Source organism: Numenius arquata, chromosome 5 (assembly GCF_964106895.1).
Source record: "Numenius arquata chromosome 5, bNumArq3.hap1.1, whole genome shotgun sequence".
Lineage (NCBI taxonomy): Eukaryota > Metazoa > Chordata > Aves > Charadriiformes > Scolopacidae > Numenius > Numenius arquata.
In genome coordinates, this window is record NC_133580.1 from 34,282,577 (window position 1) to 34,306,077 (window position 23,501).

Sequence of the window (23,501 nt, forward strand, 5' to 3'; positions counted from 1 at the left end):
TGCATGTAACTCCCTATGAGTTGGGAAGAGTGCCATTGCTCCTCTGCTAAGCCAGAGGAGCTGTTAGGATAGATGCATTCCATAGGGTAACTGAGTTTTCCTTACCTTGGCCGGTTTCTCATAAATAGGAGTGCTAAGATAAAGCAAGTAAATGGTCTGCCTGTTAACTGAGGACTGAACATGACTTACATGAAAAACTGAAGCAAATGCACTAGAAAAAATAATTGCAAATGCTTCAAACAAATGAGACATTGCAACCCTGCTCATATTCTCAAGTGCAAAAGCAGCACTGGAGACAAGAGCCTGCTGAAGTTAGCACAACTCCTTAAGCCAGTTTCAGGGTCTTTCATATACAGCCACCTGTACCTGTGAACTTTCCTACTTCTTATGAATAAACCCAAGAGACCGTTTCTGAACACGAAGAATTGTTTCTAACAGTCTGCTTTTTACTGCTTTTGCTCTCCATGTAGCATTTTGAAGATCAGTCTTTCAGCTGACGCTTTTCACTCTTCTGTGCACAAAAGCTCCCTGCTGACAGAAGCAGAGGAAAAAAGTTATCAGCCAAAATCAAACCCCTCAATTTGCAGGCTTCTCTGTAGTTGATTACCTGTCTAAGCTGCTCTGCTTCAAAAGCAGATCTTATTATTGCTCGTTTAATGATCTCATTGATCATTAAACACTGCCTTTTACTAGAGCTACAGTAACACTGGATAGATGTTTGATTAAGAATGGATGATTTCTTTCAAATGCATTCATGACCCTTCTGTACACGTTTTACAAAATATCATAAACATTGCATATCATGCAATATGCACAAACAAAGCAAGCTGTAAATGTTAGAATGTGCTTATATTCACACAGATGGTGTTTTTAAGGGACACAGCTTTTTTTTTGATGGTTCATGTATATATTGATTCATATATGGTTCATATATTTCAAATTAGAAAAAAAAAGCAATGAGAACATTAATTCACAATTAAAAGTTTAAACATGTCAATTCTTCAAAAAATAAATACCTGGTATTTTCAATCGGCCCACGACACATCTTTGAGCAAAACCGTTTGTAAACTAAAGATGCATTTGCCAAACATTAGGTCTGTCTGAAGGTGGATTTCTCTGGCTTAATTTACTGCTTGCTGAAAGAGAAGGCAAATTGCTTAGCTCTATTACATATAAACATAAAAAGTCAAGTGCCTTTAAAAGTTTCTAAATACAGACCTAATATCCTTCATTAAGGGGCTTAAAAATGATGAAAGATAATATTATTCACTTCCTATATCTAATTCTAAATGTTTGTTTGCTCAAGTCTGTAATAGCAGTATAACACTATAATTAAAAAATAAAATAAAATAAAATGGCAGGGATGGGGTGAGGAAATTGCTAAGGAAGTGAACATGATGGCTTTATGTAAATTTATTGTGACACTTCTGGCTCAAATGGATTTATTCCCCTGGACAGGCAAGTAGATGCACTAACTGCGGTTTACCAGTCTCCATAAGATGGTCGTGGCTTGTCTACTGCAAAAGTTCTCTTCCCATAAAAGCCTGATTGGGACTTCTCTTCCAGCGAGGAAAAGCCTGCAGTGTGGTCATGCACTGCCATTTCAGCTCCGGAGGGGAACCGCACCCTTACTGTTCCCAAAGCGAGCCATTGGGAAACGCTTCTGCTGCCGATGTTTCTATTGACACAGGCAGTCAGCCAGCTATCTCACCATAAAGACTTACAACAAAACACGGGCAAAAGCATGAAAGGCTGTGTCTTGTTTCAAATCTTCTGCTTAACTATGAATATCAGGGTGCAAGGTGAAGCAGTGACTGGGAAAGAAGAGGTGTGGAAGGGCCAGCCGCAAGTCAATAGCCAGCGGGATCCCGCAATGCCTCGGGAATCACGGGGCAAGAGATCTGCCCTGTCATGTACTGATCCCATAATAGCCTGCGAATGCTCTGAAAGGGACATCTGCTGAACTAAATCTTGGATATAATTTTAATCCATGTGGCTTCCTCTGCATTTATCTAGGGCTTTCAGAGGGGGGAGCCTCCGTGCTGACTAAGAAAGAAAATGTGTTATTTAGTTAATGTCTTCACATTCGTATATAAAACACACAGAAAGCATCCTGTTGCTGACTTGTGACTCCACAATCACCAGACACACACCTGCAAGGGTGTACATGGGGCTCGGCTGACCACAAGAAAACAATATGTTGCTCCATGACCAAAGGGCAAATTGTCAAAATGCAAACCGCCGAGTCGTGGGGCGTTTCACCACAGATCCTGCTACAAATACCTCTGCCACAGCCCAAGGCGAAGGTACCTGACCCAAGCGGATGTCTCTTCACCCAGATTTTATATGTGCTTCGTTTAATAAATTATGACCTTAGAATCATAGAAATGTCTAGGTTGGAAGGGACTTTTCAGATCATCTAGTCCAACCATCAACCTAACACTGACAAGCGGTTTATTCTCACAGTCCCAAAGCTTCCCAAAGCTGGACAGAAGTGAAAAGCACTTTAGGCAAAGAGCCTCGTGCAACAAACTGTGATACACAGTCCCGGCAGGACTGCATGCAACTGGCACTTCAGCAAATTTTTCATGCCATCAACAGCTGTTGGAGGCCAAGAGGGCAACAGAAATGGAGAGTTTAATCTGTAAGAAATCATCAACAGAGGGATCTAAGGTTAAATCAGTTCAGCGCATTACTAACTTCATTATTTTAAACTTGTGGGCACAAATCACTTCCCATTTTAGGGAGTGCAGGGATTTATTTGATTGTTCACATGTGCATTGAGCAAAATCTCACAGAAAGGAAGAATTAATTTTCTCTTCATGAGAAGAAACCTGTGTAACAAGTGCTTTGTAAATCCTACTGTTTGTATAACCACACTTCCTGCCAGACCCTAAGGTGTTCAGAGCAGCGCTGAGAGGAGGGAATAATGTGTGGCCTGAGCACAGTTTCCACTGGACAGGGAGCAAGTTACCCCTTCGAAAATGTGACGTTAAAAAGTTGGTCCTCAGGGCAGTTCTGCCACAGGGTGGAAAATTTTTCTCACTCATCCACATTTAGGATTTTCTACCAGCGAAACTAAAAAGGGCCTTGTCCTTGTAACTCATTTGAGGTATAATTGTAGTACAAAAAAGGTTTGTGCTTTATACCAAACCCAATGAAGGAAAGTCTTGGAGTGAAAGCACGATTTTAACTCATTAACCATCTCACATTGAAAGTAAAAGTTTCACAAATTACCAATGCTCTTACTAATGCTTTACCATGTATTATCACTGACAGCCCTGCCAAGGTAGGAGGAAACTGCTGTTTGTTGAAAGCAATTCCTGAAGAATACCTTCTGCTTTCCCTTTGAGAACCAGAACCTGTACACACAGTGTACTGCTGTGTTCCACACTCTGCTCCAACTTAAAATAAATTAAACTTCTCAGTGGCTCAAAATCTTGCAAATATTTGTAAAATAAGTTTGTTTCATATTACTTCTATTTACTTCTCTCCAAGAGCAAAGTCTTTGGGAACCATAAATATTGCTTCAGTTGTCTGCTAAGGAAATGGGTGGAAAAAAAATCTCAGCTGCTTCTCTGCAACTGAAGGAACTGTCTTGTCCCATAGAGGCTGCTTTATGTACAATGAACAATCAAAAACTAGTGAAACAGGGTTTTAGTTAAACCACTTCAAACTTCAAAGCATGAATCTGCAATCAAGGCAAGTCCAAAAGCAAGAAAGCACCAGCATTGAGGTTGGCCTTGACAATTTGGCTCAAAACTCAGGTTACACCAGTCCCAATAAGAAGACGCTCTGGGTGGGTTGTTTTTTTTTTTTTTGTAAACTTTCTCTTAGCTGTAAAGGCTGCTGGTGGTTGAAAACTCAGCTGTTGTCACCAGGAGAAAACATTTATTGCATGGAAATTAGTTGACCTGCAGCAAATGATTAATGGTGCAAGCTACAAGGATCTGGCACCTCCTCATCCCAACGGAGAGGACTTTTCTTAGCGCTTCTCTCTGCACCTGCAGAGAATGCCCACAACCATTTATTTATACAAAGCAAACGAGGCTTCAAAGCAGATTTCTGCAGTACCCATTCAGACCTATTTCTTTAGCACCAGGAAGCTTAGCTCCAATGCTGCCTGCGTTCTGGTTATACACGGAGGGAAGCAAAGCACAGCAGCATTGAATGGATTTTGTTAAGGTCAAAGTACAAATTAATTGGAAAAAGAAAAAAAAAACAAAAAAAGCACAACATCCATGAGTGATAAGAAGCAGTAACATCACAGACCCCTAACTACTAATGTGCATTATTAATGGACAGAATTTTCTTCAATTCTCTTTCCCCTTCTTTACTGATAATGATGGCCAAAAAAAATAAAAAAATCTTAAATCAATTTGTTCTTTATTACAACGGCTTAGAACTTATGCTTTCTCTTTTTTTCTTCATTGTTTTTATTTCTGGCTCCTCTGTTTTAATGGGATTGCAACTATTTAAGGGATTGCTCTATAATTAGATCAGGTACTGCAGGACTTCACATTAGTTAGAAATAATCTAAGGCAGACATTTCTTGGCTTCCTCTACACTTTTTACACTTGAAAAAAAACACCCATCGTCTGACTCAGCTTGCCAGTGTCTGGTTTCTTATTATTATCTTTTTTTAAATGACACTTTAAAGTGTTTCTTGCCTTTGAACACAACCTGAAAAACTGCAATACCCAATTTGCAGTACTAGTCCAAAAAGTCACAAAGCTTGCCTGTTATCTGAGGGAATGCTGCATTTGCTTTGTGTCTGTGAGTGAGAAGGGGGGGGGAGAGGGAGAGTCATGATGGCATACTTGTCACGGGGAGTGGTTTGCATATTAATAAACAGTATATATGAGCCTTTTCCACCGAGGCCAGCACTCAGAGGGATTCCTGTGCACTGAAGAAGGGACCACATATCACTGCACCCAAGTGAGTTCTGTTTCGGATTTGCTTACAGCCACAGTCTGGCTCCTCTCTTTCCCTTTTCTTCTTCTAATCCTATTCTGCCCTCCCTAGGGCTACTGTTGTACCAGCTGCATGGGGGTTAGTTTCATCCAATTATGCGACATGTAGAGCAAGTATTTAATTTTTAGAGTTTTGTTAGGTCTTTTCATCATGAGTCTCTGACTAGTGCTACCGGCATAGCGAGGGATAACCCTGAGCTCTACACAGTGGCTGCAAGTGTAACTCAAGTACCCCATCTATATACCTTCTTTGCTACTTACAGGCATCTTTAAACTGCCTGCTGTACTGAAGACATCCATACAATCACATGCACTGATACAATCAGACTTCAGAAATTATGAACTGCTTTTCTAGAGGCGAAAAGGCAGATCACTAACCTGTTGTTACAGCAAGCCCCCGTTTCTCACCACTGCCTGATGCTGTCAGTACTGAGCTACTTTGATAATCAGGGTACGTCGCAGAGAGACACTTTCCAAAGAAAAAACAACTCCACCAGCACAGCAGCAAAAAGTTGGTGTAGGGAAGCTTGTGACATTCTGCAGGGAGTTTTCAGTAAGTGTAAAACCATTTCAAAATGGTATTCTATTAGATGTAAAGGCTGACTTATATGTATTCGCTTATGTAACCAAGCCAAATCTAGGCTAACGTCAGAGGAATTAGATTAATATTAAGCAGCACCAATCAATTCCTCCAGGTCATTTTTGTGCACTGTTCTGTCAATTTTCCAAATTCATGTCTTCTGGTTCACCAATGGATTAACATACTCTCATCCTAATTCCCATTATTCTATAGAGGAAAACCTCCTGCATCTGCTTCCACTCTCTCCATTTTTCTCCTTATCAAAACTCACAGGGTTTTTTTGCTGTTGATTTTTGTCTTTTACTTCAAATTTATATTCTGAATAGCTGTTGAGGATTTTTTTCTTTAAAATTTAACTGCTGTCATTTGCCTGTGTGCATAGTCCCTGCACACATTTCCTCTGTTAAAAGCCTTCCTTTATCCACTTCTCATTTCAAACTACCCAAGCAAACAAACCATAGCTATAAAGTATTTTTCCTGGTCTTTTATGCTCCTTAGAACTGTTTGTAAACACTGGTACTTTCATACTCAAAAGTTGCAACTTTTGTAAAGGAAAAAAAATAGACACAGAGGTCTTTTTTAAGTTTACTTCTGTTTATTCTTTTGTTTTCTTTAACCCAAAATAGAATCCACCTCTCCCTAAAAATGCATATGTAGCCCCTGCCGCAGATGCACGCACACCAAGACACACAGTCAAATCTATTTGGACAGAAATATCTAAGCATTTAGCAGAAGTAATTGAAGACAATGCTCACTTTCAAAATACCTTTAATCAAAATCTCACCAGCAAGTAATTACACTGCCTAGGAGCCACTGACATATTGCTGGTGTTGGATTAACAAGTGGCATGCCATGCCTCTAAAAGCTATGCTTATATTATAAGCCTTCAGCTGATGTAAATAGGCTACAAATCTCAAACACATGAATTTTTCACCCTTCTACCAGTTAGTCCAAGAGAAAGGGGGGAAGGGGGGAGGAAAAAGAAAAAAGGAATCTGCAAAATCCCATACATTCATTTCAAAGTGTCATCATTTTGAACAATCTTACTTATCCGGAGTCAATCTGCTGAAACTCCCATAAAATAAGCTACAACAATGAACTGAAAAAAATGAAATGCTTAGTTTTGTACCTCTTTAGAAGAAACTTAAAACATTGCTGGAATGCCTCTGTAAAACATGAGCATGAAATGGGATAGGAGAGAAAACAAGGACATTCAACGATACCAGACAGACACATCTATGTTTTGGATTTGGGTAGCAGATGGCAAAGGACATCAGAAGGAGAACAAAGAAAGGTAAACAGAAAGGATGGTTTGAACTGTCACACAATCTTTCTTTAGTTGATGTTTGTCAACAGGAGAGAACAAATATGGGACACCAGCCTCTCTAATTGTATGCCTCAGGTAAATGAGTGTTTTTTGTGTGCCAGGGTATACTCTGGGGCAGAGCAGGGAACCTGCAGTACTGGGCACTGCCCCGGAGCCAGACTCTGCCTGGTGTTCTCACAAACAATGGCAAAATCAGCTGCAAACTGCTGCTCAGAAAGTACTTTCTTCTTAAACACAGGGACACATAGGTTAGGGTTTTACATACCGAGCAGTTTGTGACCATAACTGCTGGGGTCTTGAATGTTTACCACTTATGGCTAAATCTAGGTGGTCCCCAGGCTTCTGCCCAGGTGTTGCTCATGGCTGTAGGTCCACACCTGCCAGCGCTGGTCCTCTCAAGAAGACTGGCAATGTTCAAAGAGCTCTTCAGTGAGGGTTTCCTCAGGCTCACTCTGGTTGTGAAAACAGTTTCAAAAGACCTGAAAATACTCAAGATCTGTGCCCCAGCCCACTGCACTGATGCCTCCTGGGCAGGGTGGTGTGTACCAGGCACCACAAGGCAGAGCAGGAAGACACGAGGAATTAGTGACCAGGAGACCTGGTGGGTGGTGTTGGAGAACTCTGCGAAGTGAATAAAATCTTTTCTAGTCTCACCCTTGCCAGCTACATGAAAAATATCATCCTGAAAAGCGTACCTAATTCTTTTTCTTTCATGCCTATAATTTTGTTTATTTTTGGCAAGTTGTACAGCGGATTCACAAGATGCGACAGTTCAAGAGCAAAGTAGTTTAGACTAGCAGGGGGAAGGTTTTGGCATTTGTACTCTCCCTTGTACATATACACACACACACACACGCATCATGGCTGGGATAGGACAAAAGCTCATTTTTACACATCCAAGGAAAGGTGCTAGGTGGCCAAGACAGTTGTTATACAAATTACCCTGCTGGACAGGCTTAAGAGTTCAGGAAATGGACACGAAATCATCCTGGTGAAACCAGCAGCTGCCTTTGGAGAGCTGACTAAACCACTTAACACACAGCAACGTGACTCACAACTGCACTCTGTGCTTTCTGGGGGTATTGCGAGGAGGTGCTGATTTATCTGAAGACTACAGAGACAGATGCAAGGCATGAATTTTACAAGGATGACCCGTGTTGGCAAGAATTAAGATTATTTAGGCTTTTGTTCTGCCACAAAATGCCTCAGGGAATTCTTATAACATCTGATGAGGAAATAAAAGATTTAAATAGTCTCTCCTGAGAAATTACCCTAACCACTCCTTAGTCTGCATCTTTCCTGAGATCTCTCCTCTTGCAATTTTATTTACCAGTATTTCACGCTCTCAGGTGTGCAATTTATTCATTTGAAGTTCATTACAGATTGGGAGGCTGCACAAAAAAAAAATTTTAGAAGTTATTTACATAAAACTGGGGCCAAGCAGCTTCAAATCAAAAGACAGAGGATCAGACAGGAGGCAAAGTCATCACAGATGCTCAGGCCCTAAACCAAAGAGCCTGGCAGGGGAGGCAGAAGGAGCAGCACACTTCCAAGGCAGCCCAGCAGAGCCCTGCCCGTCACGGTCTCTCTGCCTCCTTGTACCTGCTGACGTGTAAGCAAGTGCTCCCCCTTCCACTTCAGTTAAAATGAATGGGGTGAGCTTCAAATATCTGAATTCTTATAGTTTTGACTGCAGTTGCTTGTGAGGCAGTCACATGAGGAGCAGCAGCTACAAAGTCAACTTGGAGAAACCCAGTGGACCCTGGTATTCTCCTTCAACAGCAGTATTGACAGTGACCACCCACTCGCTGTCCAGTCACATTGGACTCTCACCTTCAAAAAAACTGCTCAGGATCAGTATTTTTCTAATCCTTCTCTTTCACCAAGATGTGCTTTTTCCCTGTGTCCTTGAAAGATTTTTCTAGAGTTCCTATTTCCCACATCAGCAAACCAAGCCTGGGGCTTCCTTGGACAAATAAGTGCTTTAAGATCTCCTACTGTGTCTTTTTTAACCCAAGACATTGACAGATCAGACTTTCAAATGCTTTACTCATCAGGTCACTTCACATACTCATATCAGCAATCCCACAGAAATGCCTTAAAAACCCTTCTCATGTCAGGAGGCTAATTTCCACCACAGGTTGAAAATAACCAGCACACTGGGTAAAGATATGCAAAATCCCGCTACATGTGCTTTAAACCATGCATATACCTAATCTTGGAAATCACGCTAAGAAGTGTCAGGCCACAATCACTAAATTTGGGATTTATTATTTCAAAACTCATCCCTATATCAAATTGCATAAACAGGTACTGCAGATGATTTGTGCACTAAATAGAGAAGAGTGCACAGGTTTTTTTTCTTTTCTCTCCAAGGTCCAGATTGCTATCTGGCACAGAAAAATAAGTGACCAAATTAAAATGTTTATTTTCTATAATTGAGGCAGAGTGGGAAAAGAGACCATGGCTTTTCTGAAAGAGAGTTTATGTCAGACTAAGAGCTGCCGGGAATTAGAGAGAATTACTTAAAGCTTTTCATTTTATTCTCTGTCAAAACACAGACTGCTGTGGAAATCTTCCATTGGAAGACTTGCAGTCTGCCATTAATATGTCAATATTGTCTAATCCTTCTCCCCCAAAAGGAGGGCAAAAATTTTCTTATATTCTTTGCTAAATAAGAATCAATAAAAACATTATTTACCAGAAAAAAAAACCACAAACCAACAAATGATTTCTATTTTTAGTTTTCAAAGCCTGAAAACGTCTCTTAAGCCTCTAATGGTTTTGAATCAGTGTTAAAAGCAGAAGTTTATGCTCGAGAAAAGAAAAATGAGCATTTTTTTGTTTTGCTGTACAGTAAGAGAGGACCATTGTGATTCTTCAATTCTCTGTGATTCTTCAGTTCTCAAAGTCATTAGCTTCCCTGTTCAGGGAGTACATCATGTAAGATACCTACTGTACCCCTCATTTTTTTCCAGGGAAAGGCAAAAGTTATTTGTCTTAGTGTTACTTACATCTGGATAGACAGCTTGGATTAAGCTTCACCAGGCAGTCGCCAATCTTCCTCGCAAGGGAGGAGTTGGAACAGAACAAACAGCCACCCCGTGGATGGTTCTTGCTGGGCCAGACAGATTTCTCACCATCAAACTCTTTGCTCTCCAAAAACGGCCAATACATGGCTATTTCTGTTTGCAATTCCAGTTCTGAATTTAGACATAAAATATAAACACAGAGAGTCTTTAGAGAGAATAAGTTTTCATCCGAGGGAAAAAAAATTAAGACATTCCTGCAATGTCTGATTTGATCAGCAACCAGAGGGAGAGCTGCTCTGTGCCCTGCAGACAGGGCAAGGCTGCTTTACAGCTGGCTCCTGCCTTCTCAGCATTGCTCGAGCAGGAGCAGGTAACCAAGCACGCCTGTCCCCAAACCTTTCTCACTGCTATGTTAGGCGGGTTAAACAAAAAGGAAGAAATACTAGACACGCACATTTTCTATCTTTCCTATCTTGCTAAAACTGCATTTATAAAGTTATAGCTGTGGAAGCTTTTCTTTACTTGCCTTCTACAATAACTATTTAAGTCTTGTTTCTCTGAAACCTCTGAAAGCTTAAAAGATGAAGGCAGGAAAACTCACTTGGACAGGGAAACATTTTTTAAAATTGAGGAAAGAGAAAGCTGCTTTAATACTCTGCTCCCCAATTACAGGGATGAGGAACTCACATAGTTGAGAAGGGCAAGAGGCAAGACAGGCAAAACTGAACTTAATACTCCTAATGTTTCTCAGGTGAAAAAAGGCAGAGTAAGTTTCTTTCCTGGTTAAAAATCTTTCTTTGTACTCCATAAAGTAACATAACTCTCCCTGATCCCTACGGATCAGAACCACAAATCCATGCTTCATACTTGGATAGGTCCCCCTGACATAATAGCCTAAGGAAAAAACTCTCCTTTAAGATGTGAAGACTCTTTTGTCTGTATATACGAAGAAAAAACTCCATAGAACCAGCCAGCTTCTCTCCTTTCCCTTTCTAAATTGAGTTCACTAATTGACACTAGCACTACTGGGCCCTGTGACTGGGAGTAAGGAAGAGAAGAAATAGAATAGTTTTCCCTCTGAAATCCCAGTGTTAGCATTAATGGCAAATGTTCAGCTAACACTGGTAATAAGAACCTCCAGCTGTATACGTGGCATGGTACGTCTAGGACATCACAGAAACGCATGAGTAAATATATGAATTGGCTGAAATTGCAGTGCCCTCTCCACCCCAGCAGGATACCCAAATCAGGCTCTTGGGTGTGCATCTATTTCAAACCTACTCATCTAATCTCCAGGACAACTTTGCAGAAACACCTTGTAAAGAAATAGCAACTGCTTTAATAGCAGCACTAAGAACAAAAAGAAAGAAAAATGTCCACCAAGCTTTTCAGCTTTGGCTAGATTATTGCTTAGAGAGGGCATGAACTCTGTTTCACACTTCATAAAGCAAGATGCTTCTTGGCAAAAAGATACCTGTAGGCTTACGTGAGTAGAAGCTGATTTATTGTTACACTTTCATCTTATAAAATCATGAAAATGGAATGTATAATATCAGCTCCAGCAACCCAAACACTCCAAACCGATATAACAGCTTAATCTTATTTTAAAAAAATAAACAGAAGTATCTATTGACTGAATCATCACTCACTAATCATCGAGGGACTTTTTCACCTTCCTAGTCAGACATGGCAGCACCTTCCTTTCTCACACCCTTCAGCAAGCACTGGCATTCCTCCAGGAGATACCGAGGTCCAGCCTGCTCTCCTGGTGGCCAAACACAGGCCCTGAGTTCACAGAGGCAGCCCAGAATTGTATTAGCACAGGAAAATGAAACAGAGCTCCCTCAAGGACCATGTCTGGTTGCAATTCAAATGAGTTTGATGACACCAGGCAGCTGCGACCTTCAGCTCCCACTTTCTGGCAGGCCCATTGTCAGGTACTAGGTGTGGTTCTTCCCATAAGTGACTCCTAAATTAATAAAGAGCCCTCATGTTAAATAAATATACATACAGTGCAACATATCGTCTCTTCTAGTCAGACAGTTCAAGTCTTTAGATTTTTAGAAAGTACCCAGATGAACCTTAACCCAACCCCACTTGTCTTGCTTGCTGGAGGGAACAGTTGGGCTTTTTTAAATCCTCTGACAATGATGAAACCTTAAGGCAAGAAAAACCTTAATTTCTCACAGTGCAAAGTACAATTAAAAGGGACTTTACACCACGAGGTCCTTTGTCAGATTTTGGATGGATGTGAACAAATAGCTCAACTTAGCTGGTTTCTTGCTCTCCGTATGCAGGTCAGGGAAAAGCTCTCTGCTGCCTGTCACCTCGAATATTAATAACCTTATCCAAGAAAATGAAATAAAGTGCTGGCTTTGTTTTCTTTTCTTTTTTTTTTTTTTTTTTTTTTTTTTAATTTTCCTGAATTCACATATCGAGTATCTGCATCCAGGTTTTGGTGTCTGTTACTAGCCTGAGGGATATTTCCTTGTATTACTTTTAGGGCTGGATTTTTCCAAAACAGAGATGAAACATGATTCCTCTACAAAGGCCAGCAGAGTTTGGGCGTTTACTTTCACGGGGCAGAGGCTCGGGCTGGGCACGCAGGACCGTGCAGAGGCAGCCTGCTCTGGGTTGCACTGGGCACACCCCTGAAACTCATCTTGAGGAGGCGAAATGCAGGTGGTGCCCTTGTCATCTACCCTTCAAGACGGAGCAGGGACTCATACACTGTCATCTAGTAAAAGCAACAATAGTGCATACCTCACAGACAGCGGGACCGTTTGGTTCTGTATCCTCCTGGTACGTTCATACAGTTTCCAGTCTACCAGTGCTTTTTCTCTTCTGCACTAGTATGATGTGAAATGCAGCATTTTAGTTCTCAAAGAATGAAACCGAGTCCTTCCAGGGGTCTGTTTTTTAACTCTAATCTTGCTTGAAGTTTTCAAATTGATTGTTGGCTCCTGCTTCAACTGGAATAAAACCATCCCAAATTCATCCGTTAATACAGTATCTCCATAAAGGTATTAACAGTTTTAAATTATTTGAAAACTGTCCTAAGATATCTGACTTGTAACTTTAACCTGAATTTTGACTCATGAGTAAGGTGGTGGATGCCACCTTTTACACATATTTGACTTTGTCTCAGATTTTCTGTTTGACTTGGTCACTGAGTGGCTCCAAAAGTTGAATTTAATCACGAGATCCGCTAATCTTCTGTTCAAAGGTATGTTAAAGCCAGTTAAGCTGGCTTTAAGAAAGCCACGGAAGAAAGCTAGAAAAATCAGCTAAGCGGGTCAACAAGTTTAGAGTATTAAAGCTAATTTAATAGTAAATTTTGACTAGTTGAGTTCACTGCTTTGAAAGTTGTATACGATAAAACTGGGGCTGAGGTTTCCGCAGATGCTGTCAATGTAGGGCAGGGCAGGTGTACAGTTGGATCCTGGCCATGTATTCATCGCTTCAGAAATTGAAAAACCACTGCTTAGATGGCAGATTTATTAGTGGAAGGTAAATCAGCCCCCTCCTGCATTTATACACACCTGGCTTTGCAACAAACTCACCCGAAGAGATATAATAGCACTAGGCAAACTAAACGTTTGCAAGTTTGGGCACTAAGGTCCTGCCCCCACCAACATCTTCCAGTATTTTTAAGCCAAATCTAAAAAAATCTAAATTTTTTAATCTAAAATCTAAAAATTTTTTTTTAAATCTAAAAAAAAATAAATATTTTAAAATAGTTTTAAAGATTCCCCTGCCCCCCCCAAAAAAAAAAAAACCAAACCCCAAAGCACAAACTCAAAGACCCAAAATAGATCTTTTTCCACTAGAAGTGACATTTTTCAATCATTTGATAATTTTGGATGTTTTTAAAATGGTTTTAATTTGCTCCTCATGATGCATTTCTTTACAAAACATACTCAGAAAATATGGTAAAGGAGGATCAGGAAAAAAAAAAAACCAATAACTTACTTGGTATGTTTGGAAAAAAAAAAAAAGCTATTTCAAACAGAACCATTTCTTTCATTTAGAAACATATCTGTAATTGTTTAGGAAGCACTACTCCTGACATTTCACAATGAATACAAATAAAAAATAAAAACTACAAACATTTACAAAAACATGTTTACAATAAAGCTATAGAGGCCTTTAAAATGTCAAGTATTTTTGGTAAACTCCTTGTAAGGTTGGTTTTCTTATTCACAGATGGAAAAAAAAATCATAAGCTTAAATGTGCATCAGCACTGCAAATATTTGATTACTCCTTATGTTGTATTCATTAGAAATTTGTTTAACTTTGCTTCAGACATTTCAAACAATAGTTTCCACTGCTTTACTACAACAGCCAGAAAGACTTCCTGATCTTCAGCCAAAATTCCCTTTTCTTTACATCATCTCACTACTCCTGATTATACACGTCTTTGTATATAGAGTTCTCCCACAGTAAAAATTAGACTCTTTCAAAATACTCACCACCAGAAAAGTTACGCTTCACTCAACTCCAGCCAGCTCTATATATAGCTGGCTGCTGCCTTCCTCATGACTGTACCCTAAAATCTTCTATTCTTGTGTTTTTAAATAACTCCCAGCTATCAACTACTCTCCGCTAAGGCAGGCTAGAGGTAGCTGGGATTCTGGAGCCATGTGTGAGTCATGTAGTAAGTCCGGAGCACTGGAACTTCTATTGCTGTTTATGAAAAAACCTCTGTGGACACCCCGAAAGAAGGGAAGCAGACACTGCGTGGGTTTTCCGTGTTAAAAGTCATATCCTCTCCAAATGCAGATTGAATCAGTAGCATTCACTCACTTCTAAAAAAACTGGAAACTAAGAATCAAGCGGGGTTTTTTTCCCCCTTTTATTCCCGAATCCCTAAGTCATGTCTAATTTAAACCTCAGATAACACATGCTCTTTTAAAAATGCCGTTCCTCACCCTCAAGTGACCACACAAAATCAGAAGCAGGGACAAATGGGAAAAAAAAAAAAGGTACAGTCTCATCCTCTCTCCTTACATTAATTTTGTAGACATGCAATCCAAACTCATCCTACATAAATAAATAGTAAAGTATAGTAACATATAGTATTATTATATAAGCACAATAAAGCATAATAAGTAATAAATCTGGGCACAAAATTTGAAAATAGAGTGGCAAAGTTTTGCCACTTACCTAAACATACTGGAAAAATTTGGAATCATCACAATTTCTCTCTTTAGAGAAAGAAAGAGTTACACCTGTAACCTATGAGCTGCATTTACCAAGGAACAGACAAACATATTTTCTGGTAATTACCACATCTACAAAACTAATCACATCCTAATGTAACTCATTTTGCCTCTGCTACTCTGAGGACAGAAAGTAAATGTTTTTACTTCCGAGGAGAAAGTGGCAAAGGCAGTTTGCACTTTTCAGCATGAGTTAAGCTTTCCCAGTTTTTGAACAGAGCCTCAACATCTAAAGTGAAAGCTGATGATACATCTGCCCTCAAGCATATGTTTTCAAAGGCAAGATGACTAAATAGGGGGTTGTTTCTATTGCAAGGTTATGTAGTAGCACTTATTAATTTAAAAAAAAAAAAATGTTGTCTTTCTCTCCTAGTGCAGATGATGTGTGTTGCGTGCTTTATTGATAATACTCTGAATATGATGGATATAAAAGAATGGTAGATGACATGCAAGGTCTACTTTAAGGCCAGAAAGAGAAAGGGATTTGCATGGGGTGAGGAGATGGGTGGTTGTTTTAGTTTCCTTTAGCAGTACATTTAAATCTTAGCTGAGCTCAGAGATTTCTCTTATTAAGGTGCTATGTGTGCAGAGTTTAAAAGCTTGCTTTTGGTTTAAAGCGGCCTTAGCTGTTCACCTTTCCTGCACCATTCTTGCTGTACCATCAAACTCATGAGTATTTAGTTTTGTTGCCTGTTACACCGAGAAACAGATAGAGCTTTCCTATTACATGATTCCTAACTTGAACTGAAAGGAAAAAAAAAAAAAAAAAATCACATGAAAACCTAACAAAGTCGATTCAAATTTTCTTCTGGCTTCTGTACAAGAAACTGAGAATGTGATGGCAATTTTCTCAAAACAAGAGTGTAGACTGGTTTCCATAGCAAATTTTTGTTCTAAAATAACTTGGGTTGATTGCCTGTGCAACTAGGGTAATAGCTAATGACAAAAATCTCAACAGTGTGACAATTCTCACCACTTGGTCTTGGATGAAGGTCTTCATAGGCAATAGAAGCTGAGCAGGGCAGGTTTGAGCAGAATTGCTGCTCAAAACTGCAGCTATCTTCTGTTACAGTATATGATTTTTAGATTTGCACTCTGAAAAACACTTTCTAAAACTGGCCTGAGTTTGGAGTCACAAGCAAAGTAAATGAAAATTGAAATTTCTTAACATGTCTGAAAAAAAAAAGAAAAGCCTTCTTTCTGGAGATACACAAGGAGGAACTGCAGGTTTAACTGTCATTGTCCTGACATCTGAATGTTGTGGCTGACAAACGCAGAACAAAAAGGTGTGGCTAATGCAATGATTTCAAAGTACAACACATCGTGGCTTGGTGTAATAAGTTCTTTGCATTGTACAAGCAAGTGTTTCAAAAGCAAGTATATGGTGTGCTTTTGTAAAAAGAAGTTGCGTTACTCACATCTAAGACACACGGTGTCTGCCCTTTCAGGGATCCAGCATGCCGCAGTACAAGCTGACATACTTCAACCTGCGAGGACGAGCAGAAATCAGCCGCTACCTGTTTGCCTATTCGGGCAAGAAGTATGAAGACCACAGGATAGAAGCAGCGGACTGGCCCAAAATCAAACCAAGTAAGTAGCACAGGATCTTATATCCAAAGCTCTGCTAGAAACGCTGCCGAAAAGCAAAGCAAATGAAGAAGTACCTACATAGTTCATGAGCAGAAATAAATTTAATTCCTGGCTTTAATTAAGCCTATGGGAATTTTATTGTCCTGACAGCCAAAATGTCATTCCTGATGCTCTCACAGAAGTCCAGATCCAAATCTTCAGACAATATAAAATGACCTACCTGCTGTCATCCAGCTGGGCTTTTGCTCCTTATCAATTCAGTTCAGCTTTTGTCTTCATAAAGCTGACCAAATGTGTGTTAATCTTCCCAGCTTCTTTAGAGAATTTGGTCTCAAAGTTCACACCGCAGCCTCTACCCTGGTTTTTGAAAGGCAAGTTGGAAATAAGTGTCAAGAGGCCACTCTTTTGCAACCAGAAAGGTCTTCACAGACAGAAAGTCATGAAAGAAAATAAATCAGTTGATTCTGTAAGGAGAAAACAAAAGGATCAAAAGAGGCTCTAAAAATCATTGTCCCTAAGAACAGCACAGCCCTACCAGCCCTTCCAAGAGTACTCTGTGGGCTACAATACTCCATTTTGTGTTTTGTAGTTAAAGTAACTTCTTCTGAGCTACTAAAGCCTTTTGTTATTTCTGTTCATTAAATTAACCTTAGTTCAAATGAAACAGACCTTGAGTTTGGAGTACAGGTATGAAGTCAGAGATATCTGTGTCTTCATTTCATGGATTTGGCCTGCATTTTGCTACACAGGCTATGACACATCACATCTGGAATGAAGAATAATGCCTTTAATTGGGGGAAAAGGCACAACTAATGCACAAGGTGATTTCCTTTAATTAAGCAATGTTTCTTGGTAGGCTTTCATAACATTTAATAAGCCCAGTCAGCAGGCTACCAAATTCTTGCAGGGTGCAGTCAAATTTGATCTTTCCCGTAATGTTTGCAGTGACTTGAACGACAAATACTCAAGCATCACTGCTACCCAAGTGGCAGCTGAAGCCACCGGTTGTGCTCAAATCTAGAAAACACCAGCTAGCAACCCACAGAAAGGTGTGTAAATGAAGCAGTGGAAACGGGATATTTTCGGTTAGAGATGACTGACTTCGGAAACCTTTTCTTTGTAAGAGCTTAAGCCTGTTGACCATGTGGTATAGCTTATTTCCCTCCCACTGCAATTCTCAGTGAAGCAGGGTAGAAACTAAAGGTGAGATTGAGAATTCAGATGAACTGCAAAAAGCTCTGCATAGGCCTTTTTCATACATAACTATGCACACGCTCACACCTACACACACCCACTTATGTCCTGAAACAAAGTTCAGAGAATATTAGAAAATTGTAATTCTATATAGAGTTCTGCATACTGATTTTTAAGTAAGACAAATTAAAAAGGCAAAGTATAAAGAGTGACTTAAAGGCTACAGAGGCATTCATATCTTAGGACAAGATGTTTTAACAGCAGATCTATCAGACAAGGTAAAGGCATTGCATCTCTCAGAATATTGATGTCCCCAATACCCAAGCCAGCAGAAGAAACAACGTAGGAAAATCTTTCCTATGATCTTCTTCAGTGCTCACATTATGAACCTCCCAGTGAAGCTTTACACGTACAATACTTGTTCATTACAGTGTATGTTCAGCTGCAACACCATTACCACCAAAACACTGAGAGCAGAGGCACCCTAGAAATCCTAAGGCATACAGTTTGTAGCTGTATCTGCTGCATTAACGAATGTTGGACAAGTCATTTAACCTTTGGATGTCTTTGTTTCTCTTTCTGTGATGTGAAAAGTTTGTTAGAAGGATTGCCAAGAGTTAATTAAGATTTTTCCATTTCTCTGCTTAATGGCCTTTCATAGCAGCCTCTGCTATGACTGGTCCCTAGATGAAATTCCAAAGCAGATAAGTAGTTTAGTGAAATGTGGGAGCTGCTGCTCTCAGATTTGTGAAATCATCTGTGCAAAACTTACGCTGGCCTAGGAGTTCTTTGAATTTCAGGCTTCTGTAGACACCCAGCCAGTCAGTCAGTGGATGGGAACTGGAATGTATCATGCTAATTGACCAGGAAAATGTACACCTCCAAAGAAATAGTTGGATGTGTGTCTGAAAGTGCTATAACGTCTCATACCAAGATGCTAAAGTTCTACTTCTGGAAGGCTCCCTGAATTCTGCCTAGCTCAAGAACCTATGTAATGTTGGCATTTGCCACCAGTGTCATCTGCATTGCAGAAAATATACAAGTTGAGTTTCCTCACTAAACAAGAGGAAAGGTACCTTGTCTGTATGCGAAACAATGTAATGCTGCTAAGGAAACTGCCTGGAGATCAATTATCTGATGACTACCTCCTCCTCCTTTGTGAAGAAATTACTCATGGTATTTCCAGACAAAGTAATCTCCCACAGGCAAATCATTCAGCAAAACTCTGAATAAAAGGTAGCAATGGGGTTTTGCAGTAAACAGCCTTACACTGTACAAGAAGGCCAAGAGCCAATCTGCCCTAAGGTCCCTAAATGCTGACTTTGCAGGCCATGACTAAACACAAGAAATGGTTGCCTCCTAGCTAGGGACTAGGTTGTATAGGGATTGTGTGTCTTAACATTACAATAGTATTGCACACAGCAGAGATGCACCATTCACCATGAAGAAAACCACTTGCATTCTCTATTATCCCGAGTTTTCACAATGTGCCTCAGCTCCCTCCATGGAGGCAGAGATTGAAGAAAAAAAGCACCAGTCCTCAGGAAAGCAGATAACAGGATCCTTGCCAAAAATGTTCAATTGCTGCTGTGTTCAACAGTAAATATGAAATGAGGGGATCCATCCAAAACACTGTGCTCACAAAGGCATAGTTCACTCTGCTGAGAGATCTTCTACACTACTGTCATTCATATTCTGTATTTAGATCTTTCTTATGAAGTTCAGGATTTATTTTTTTCCCCAGGATTTATTTTTTTCTCAGGATTTATATAGTTTTTCCTGGACTTCAAAAGGAAAAGAAATAAAGTAGCAGGTTCCAGTCAGTCTCATCCTGGTGAAAACCAAAGGGTGTTAAGTGTTTAGCAATGATAAGGGGAATTACAGTTACATTTGATGTAACAGCAGCTAATGTAATAGCAATTTGGTACACTGCTTATTTTGCAACCCTCAAAAATCATTAAAATTGTTCCAATTAATTGAACTAATTACATAGTTATATATTGAAGTGATAGTAAGGAAAACCAGACAAATTGCTATGCACATTTGCATACAACATGTTTGTATTTACCCGCTTGCCTATGACAGATCTAAAACCAGTTTTGACTGCAGAATCTGCAAGCACAGCGTAATGACCATCTTTTTAAAAACTTCGAGTATAATGAATTAAGATAAAGAAAAAAAATTCTTAGGGAAGAAGTTTGGACAAGGAGAGCACTTCATGTTTCTTGAGCTAATAAGGTAACATATCAAAGAATTCAAATTTGTCTAAGTGTACAAGGAGTCAGGTCTCTGCACAGAGGATAAGTTCATCAATTTTCAAAAAATTAAAGTAAGGTTTTGCAACAAATAGCAACCTCCCAGCAAAATCACCGTACCATATAAACCAGAAAACACTATTATTCTGAAAAAATACCCGTATTTCTTACTTCTCCTGTAAAATTGATGCGAAAAAAGTAAATGTGTGAACGTGCAGGAAGACCATTTAGAAAGCAGACTTGCAGGTGCTGCAAGTTTAATTTTGACTTAGACTGAAGAGTGTGATGGTTTTTGCTGTTTCTTTTGGCATTTTTCATGAGGCTCTCTCCAGCAAGCTGTTGTCTTAGTGGTCCAGGCAAATAAGTAACTCCTTATTCCTAGAAGTACTGTCTCACTTGATTTTGTATACGCCTAAGTGGTGTTGTGGTTTTTTGGGTTTTATTTTGGTTTTCTGGGGGGGTGGGGTTTTTTTTTTTGGGGGGGGGGGGGGGGGGAGCATATTATAACATAAAAACATATGTCATTTGGCTTAAACACTCTAAAATGAAAATTTTTATATCTCAACATGTTTTTTTCCTTCTATAACCAATTGAGTCATCTTTGACAAATTTTCCAGTCACTGATTTCAGGCAAGGATTGTAGTTTTAATATAAGCAAGTTTAAGCAAGTTAGTATGTAAGTATTAGTGTTGACTAGCTTCAGCACTGAATTTTAAAAAAGAGCCGAATATCAAGTAGTAGCTTTACATGACATTTACTCTTTATATAGTCAATAATTGTTTAAATAAGTAAACAAACTCACACTTTATGGTTCCTTTCGAATGGACTTTGACTTGACCATGCCACCATTTGAACCATAGTCAATTCGAGATCTGTGCGCTAGCGTGTGAAAGACTCGTCCAAGGATCTGTATTACCACGTAACGGGCTCCTCACAAAAAGAATCATCGCACTGACCTAAGTCGTGATACAGCAGAAAATCCACTGTAACGCTGAGCAAAGCTACCACCACCTTGAGATCTCAGGCCAGCACGCAGTAACAGCTTGCGTTCTGTGGCTCATTCAGGGAATTGGAAACAACGGCAATTACTCAGGCTTTACAGTGGTTTTAAGAGGGGTGGAATGGTGCTTGAAAGGTCCTCAGGGAACTTGACAGACTAATTATTGCACTGAAAATACTTCCAATGTAATAAATAAATCTTGAGGGCTCCCTGTGCCTTAGAAAACAGCTCCTCACAGGAGCGCTCGGCCCATTTCCTGAGTGACTTGCTGCCACGTCACTCTAGCTAAGACATGTAAATAGCTATCTTTGGGTAAAAAGTAGCATTTAGCAATCACTTTCAAGGAGAATCTGAGTTGTAATAGCTACAGCACTAAAGCTGGGTCGAGGTTAGATCAGAGCACCACCCCGGTCATCCCTCTGTAGAGGATACAGATCCTGGATGCCTCTAGCTCCAGGCCAGTCACTTCCCAGGGGCCTTGCTCCTCTGCCAGCCTTACAAAAAATAAAATCTTTCATAAGCTTCTTATTGAAAGATGCAAAGTGTCTCACGTATTTGTTTCTCATGATCACGTTTTAATATTAATGGAAAGGAAAAGGAAGGCAAAGGAGAACTTATTTTGACAGAGATACTGTGGTAAGAAGCATGGCTGTGGCTTTTGTTTTCCCCCACCTTTGACCAATCCGTCTCCCTTACATGACATCAATCTAAGCTGCTTGATTGCAAAACTGTTCCTCAGGTTTTGAGGAACATTCAAATGCTTAAATACAGGCCACTTAGCATCAAGGCTGTCGATGATTTCAGTCCAGGCAGGAGGAAGCACGGGGAGGAGCAGGTCAGCTTGGGGAGCCTGAACTGACATCTGGGAGCAAAGCTGAGGCAAGTCAGGATAAATTGAGAGACAAAGAACAGAGATGATGAGGAGAAGAATAACAAAGAAGATCAGTGGAAAAGGGAGAAAGAGCTAAGGGAAGGAGAAAATTAAAAACTGTACCTGCATAGGGTCTCCTCACTGGCTGGGGAAGAACAGCAGAGCACTAACGTCTGGTTCCTCCACATCAGCATCCAACCAGCCTAGCTGCCAGGCTTGGACAAAACTGTGTTCAGCTGTGTGCTCCGTTTCCCCTTCCTGTCCTTGACAAAAAAAACAGGCCCACATGAGCACCATCCCCTGGGTCATGCCCAGGAGGACAAGTGAGGAGCTCGTGGTCAAAGGGAAGGCCTGAACATTGGTGAGAGCCTATAGGCATGCCAGGGTGGGAATAGTTATCACAGCCCTTAGGGACTTCATGGGATGGAGACAATTTATACAGATGCTCTTGCTTTAACACACATCAGGCCTCATGACCCCTGCTTAGCATCCAGCAGAGACTATATAAACATCTCAGTTCTAGTCACAAAAGCCAACCAAAATGAAAGTACATATAAAAAGGAATTCATCCAACTCCTAAACACTGCACAGATACTTCAGTGAGTCGTTCCTAAAATGAGAAGAGACTGCAGATCAGTCTGATGTCTTACAATCACCCTCCATCAAGGTTTTCTTCATGGGGAGTGTAAAGTCTGTGCAGATTTCTTTCCAGCATGCAGTGCTAAAAACAACAAATAACCAAGATAATAGGAAAAGCCAGAATTTGCTGATGAAATTTCAATTTAAAGACGACTACAGGTTTAGATATCCAAAGAGCATACTTTTAAAAAACCCTGTTCCTCTTTTTGGTGAGTTTTCAGTCTAAATCTGAAAATCAACACAAGTGTTCATAGCGCCTTCTACTTCAGATGAGCAACAAAGCAAGTAGAAACTAAAAGCGAAACGCCATGTATTTTGTCCATGCCTGAGAAATGACGCTCTCTGTATGATGATGACAACAGATTTTTCTGGTTTTCCTCTTAAAATGTATTTTCTCAAGTGGGAGCAAAAAACTTTGCAAAACAACATTGTTTTGAAAAACACGGAAAGGACATTCATATGGATACACAAGGGCATAAACTGACGTAAACACAAAGCAGCTCCCTAACCGATCCAAGGTTAAAGAAAAACTAGCTAAGTGACACGCACATCCTTCCAGCCTGCGCTACTTTGGTGTAACTGTTCAGTCACGATTGCTCTCTGATGTACGTCGTTCATGATTTGTCCCCACAACCCTCATTCTACACAAGTGAAATCCAGCTTTGTGTGCCACCTCTTTCACTTGCTCTTCTCATGTAGGAGCCTGGCAGGAACTGAACTGAACTTTGTTCACCTGGAGTCGCATGAACCACAACTTTCACCAAAAATGTGTAAAATTTAGCACTTTTAATACGATGGCACATTTGGACATCCTCAC

At 40.1% G+C, this 23,501-nt stretch overlaps 1 protein-coding gene across 1 annotated transcript in view; it reads left to right on the forward strand.

Moving 5' to 3' along the window:
- The first annotated feature begins 4,860 nt into the window (after positions 1-4,860).
- Positions 4,861-23,501, forward strand: part of HPGDS (hematopoietic prostaglandin D synthase) — a 30,144-nt gene continuing 11,503 nt past the window's right edge. The window contains exons 1-2 of the mRNA XM_074148078.1: positions 4,861-4,938; positions 16,584-16,725. Of these exons, the coding sequence (XP_074004179.1) occupies positions 4,861-4,938; positions 16,584-16,725 (220 nt within the window). The remainder of the gene's footprint in view (positions 4,939-16,583; positions 16,726-23,501) is intronic.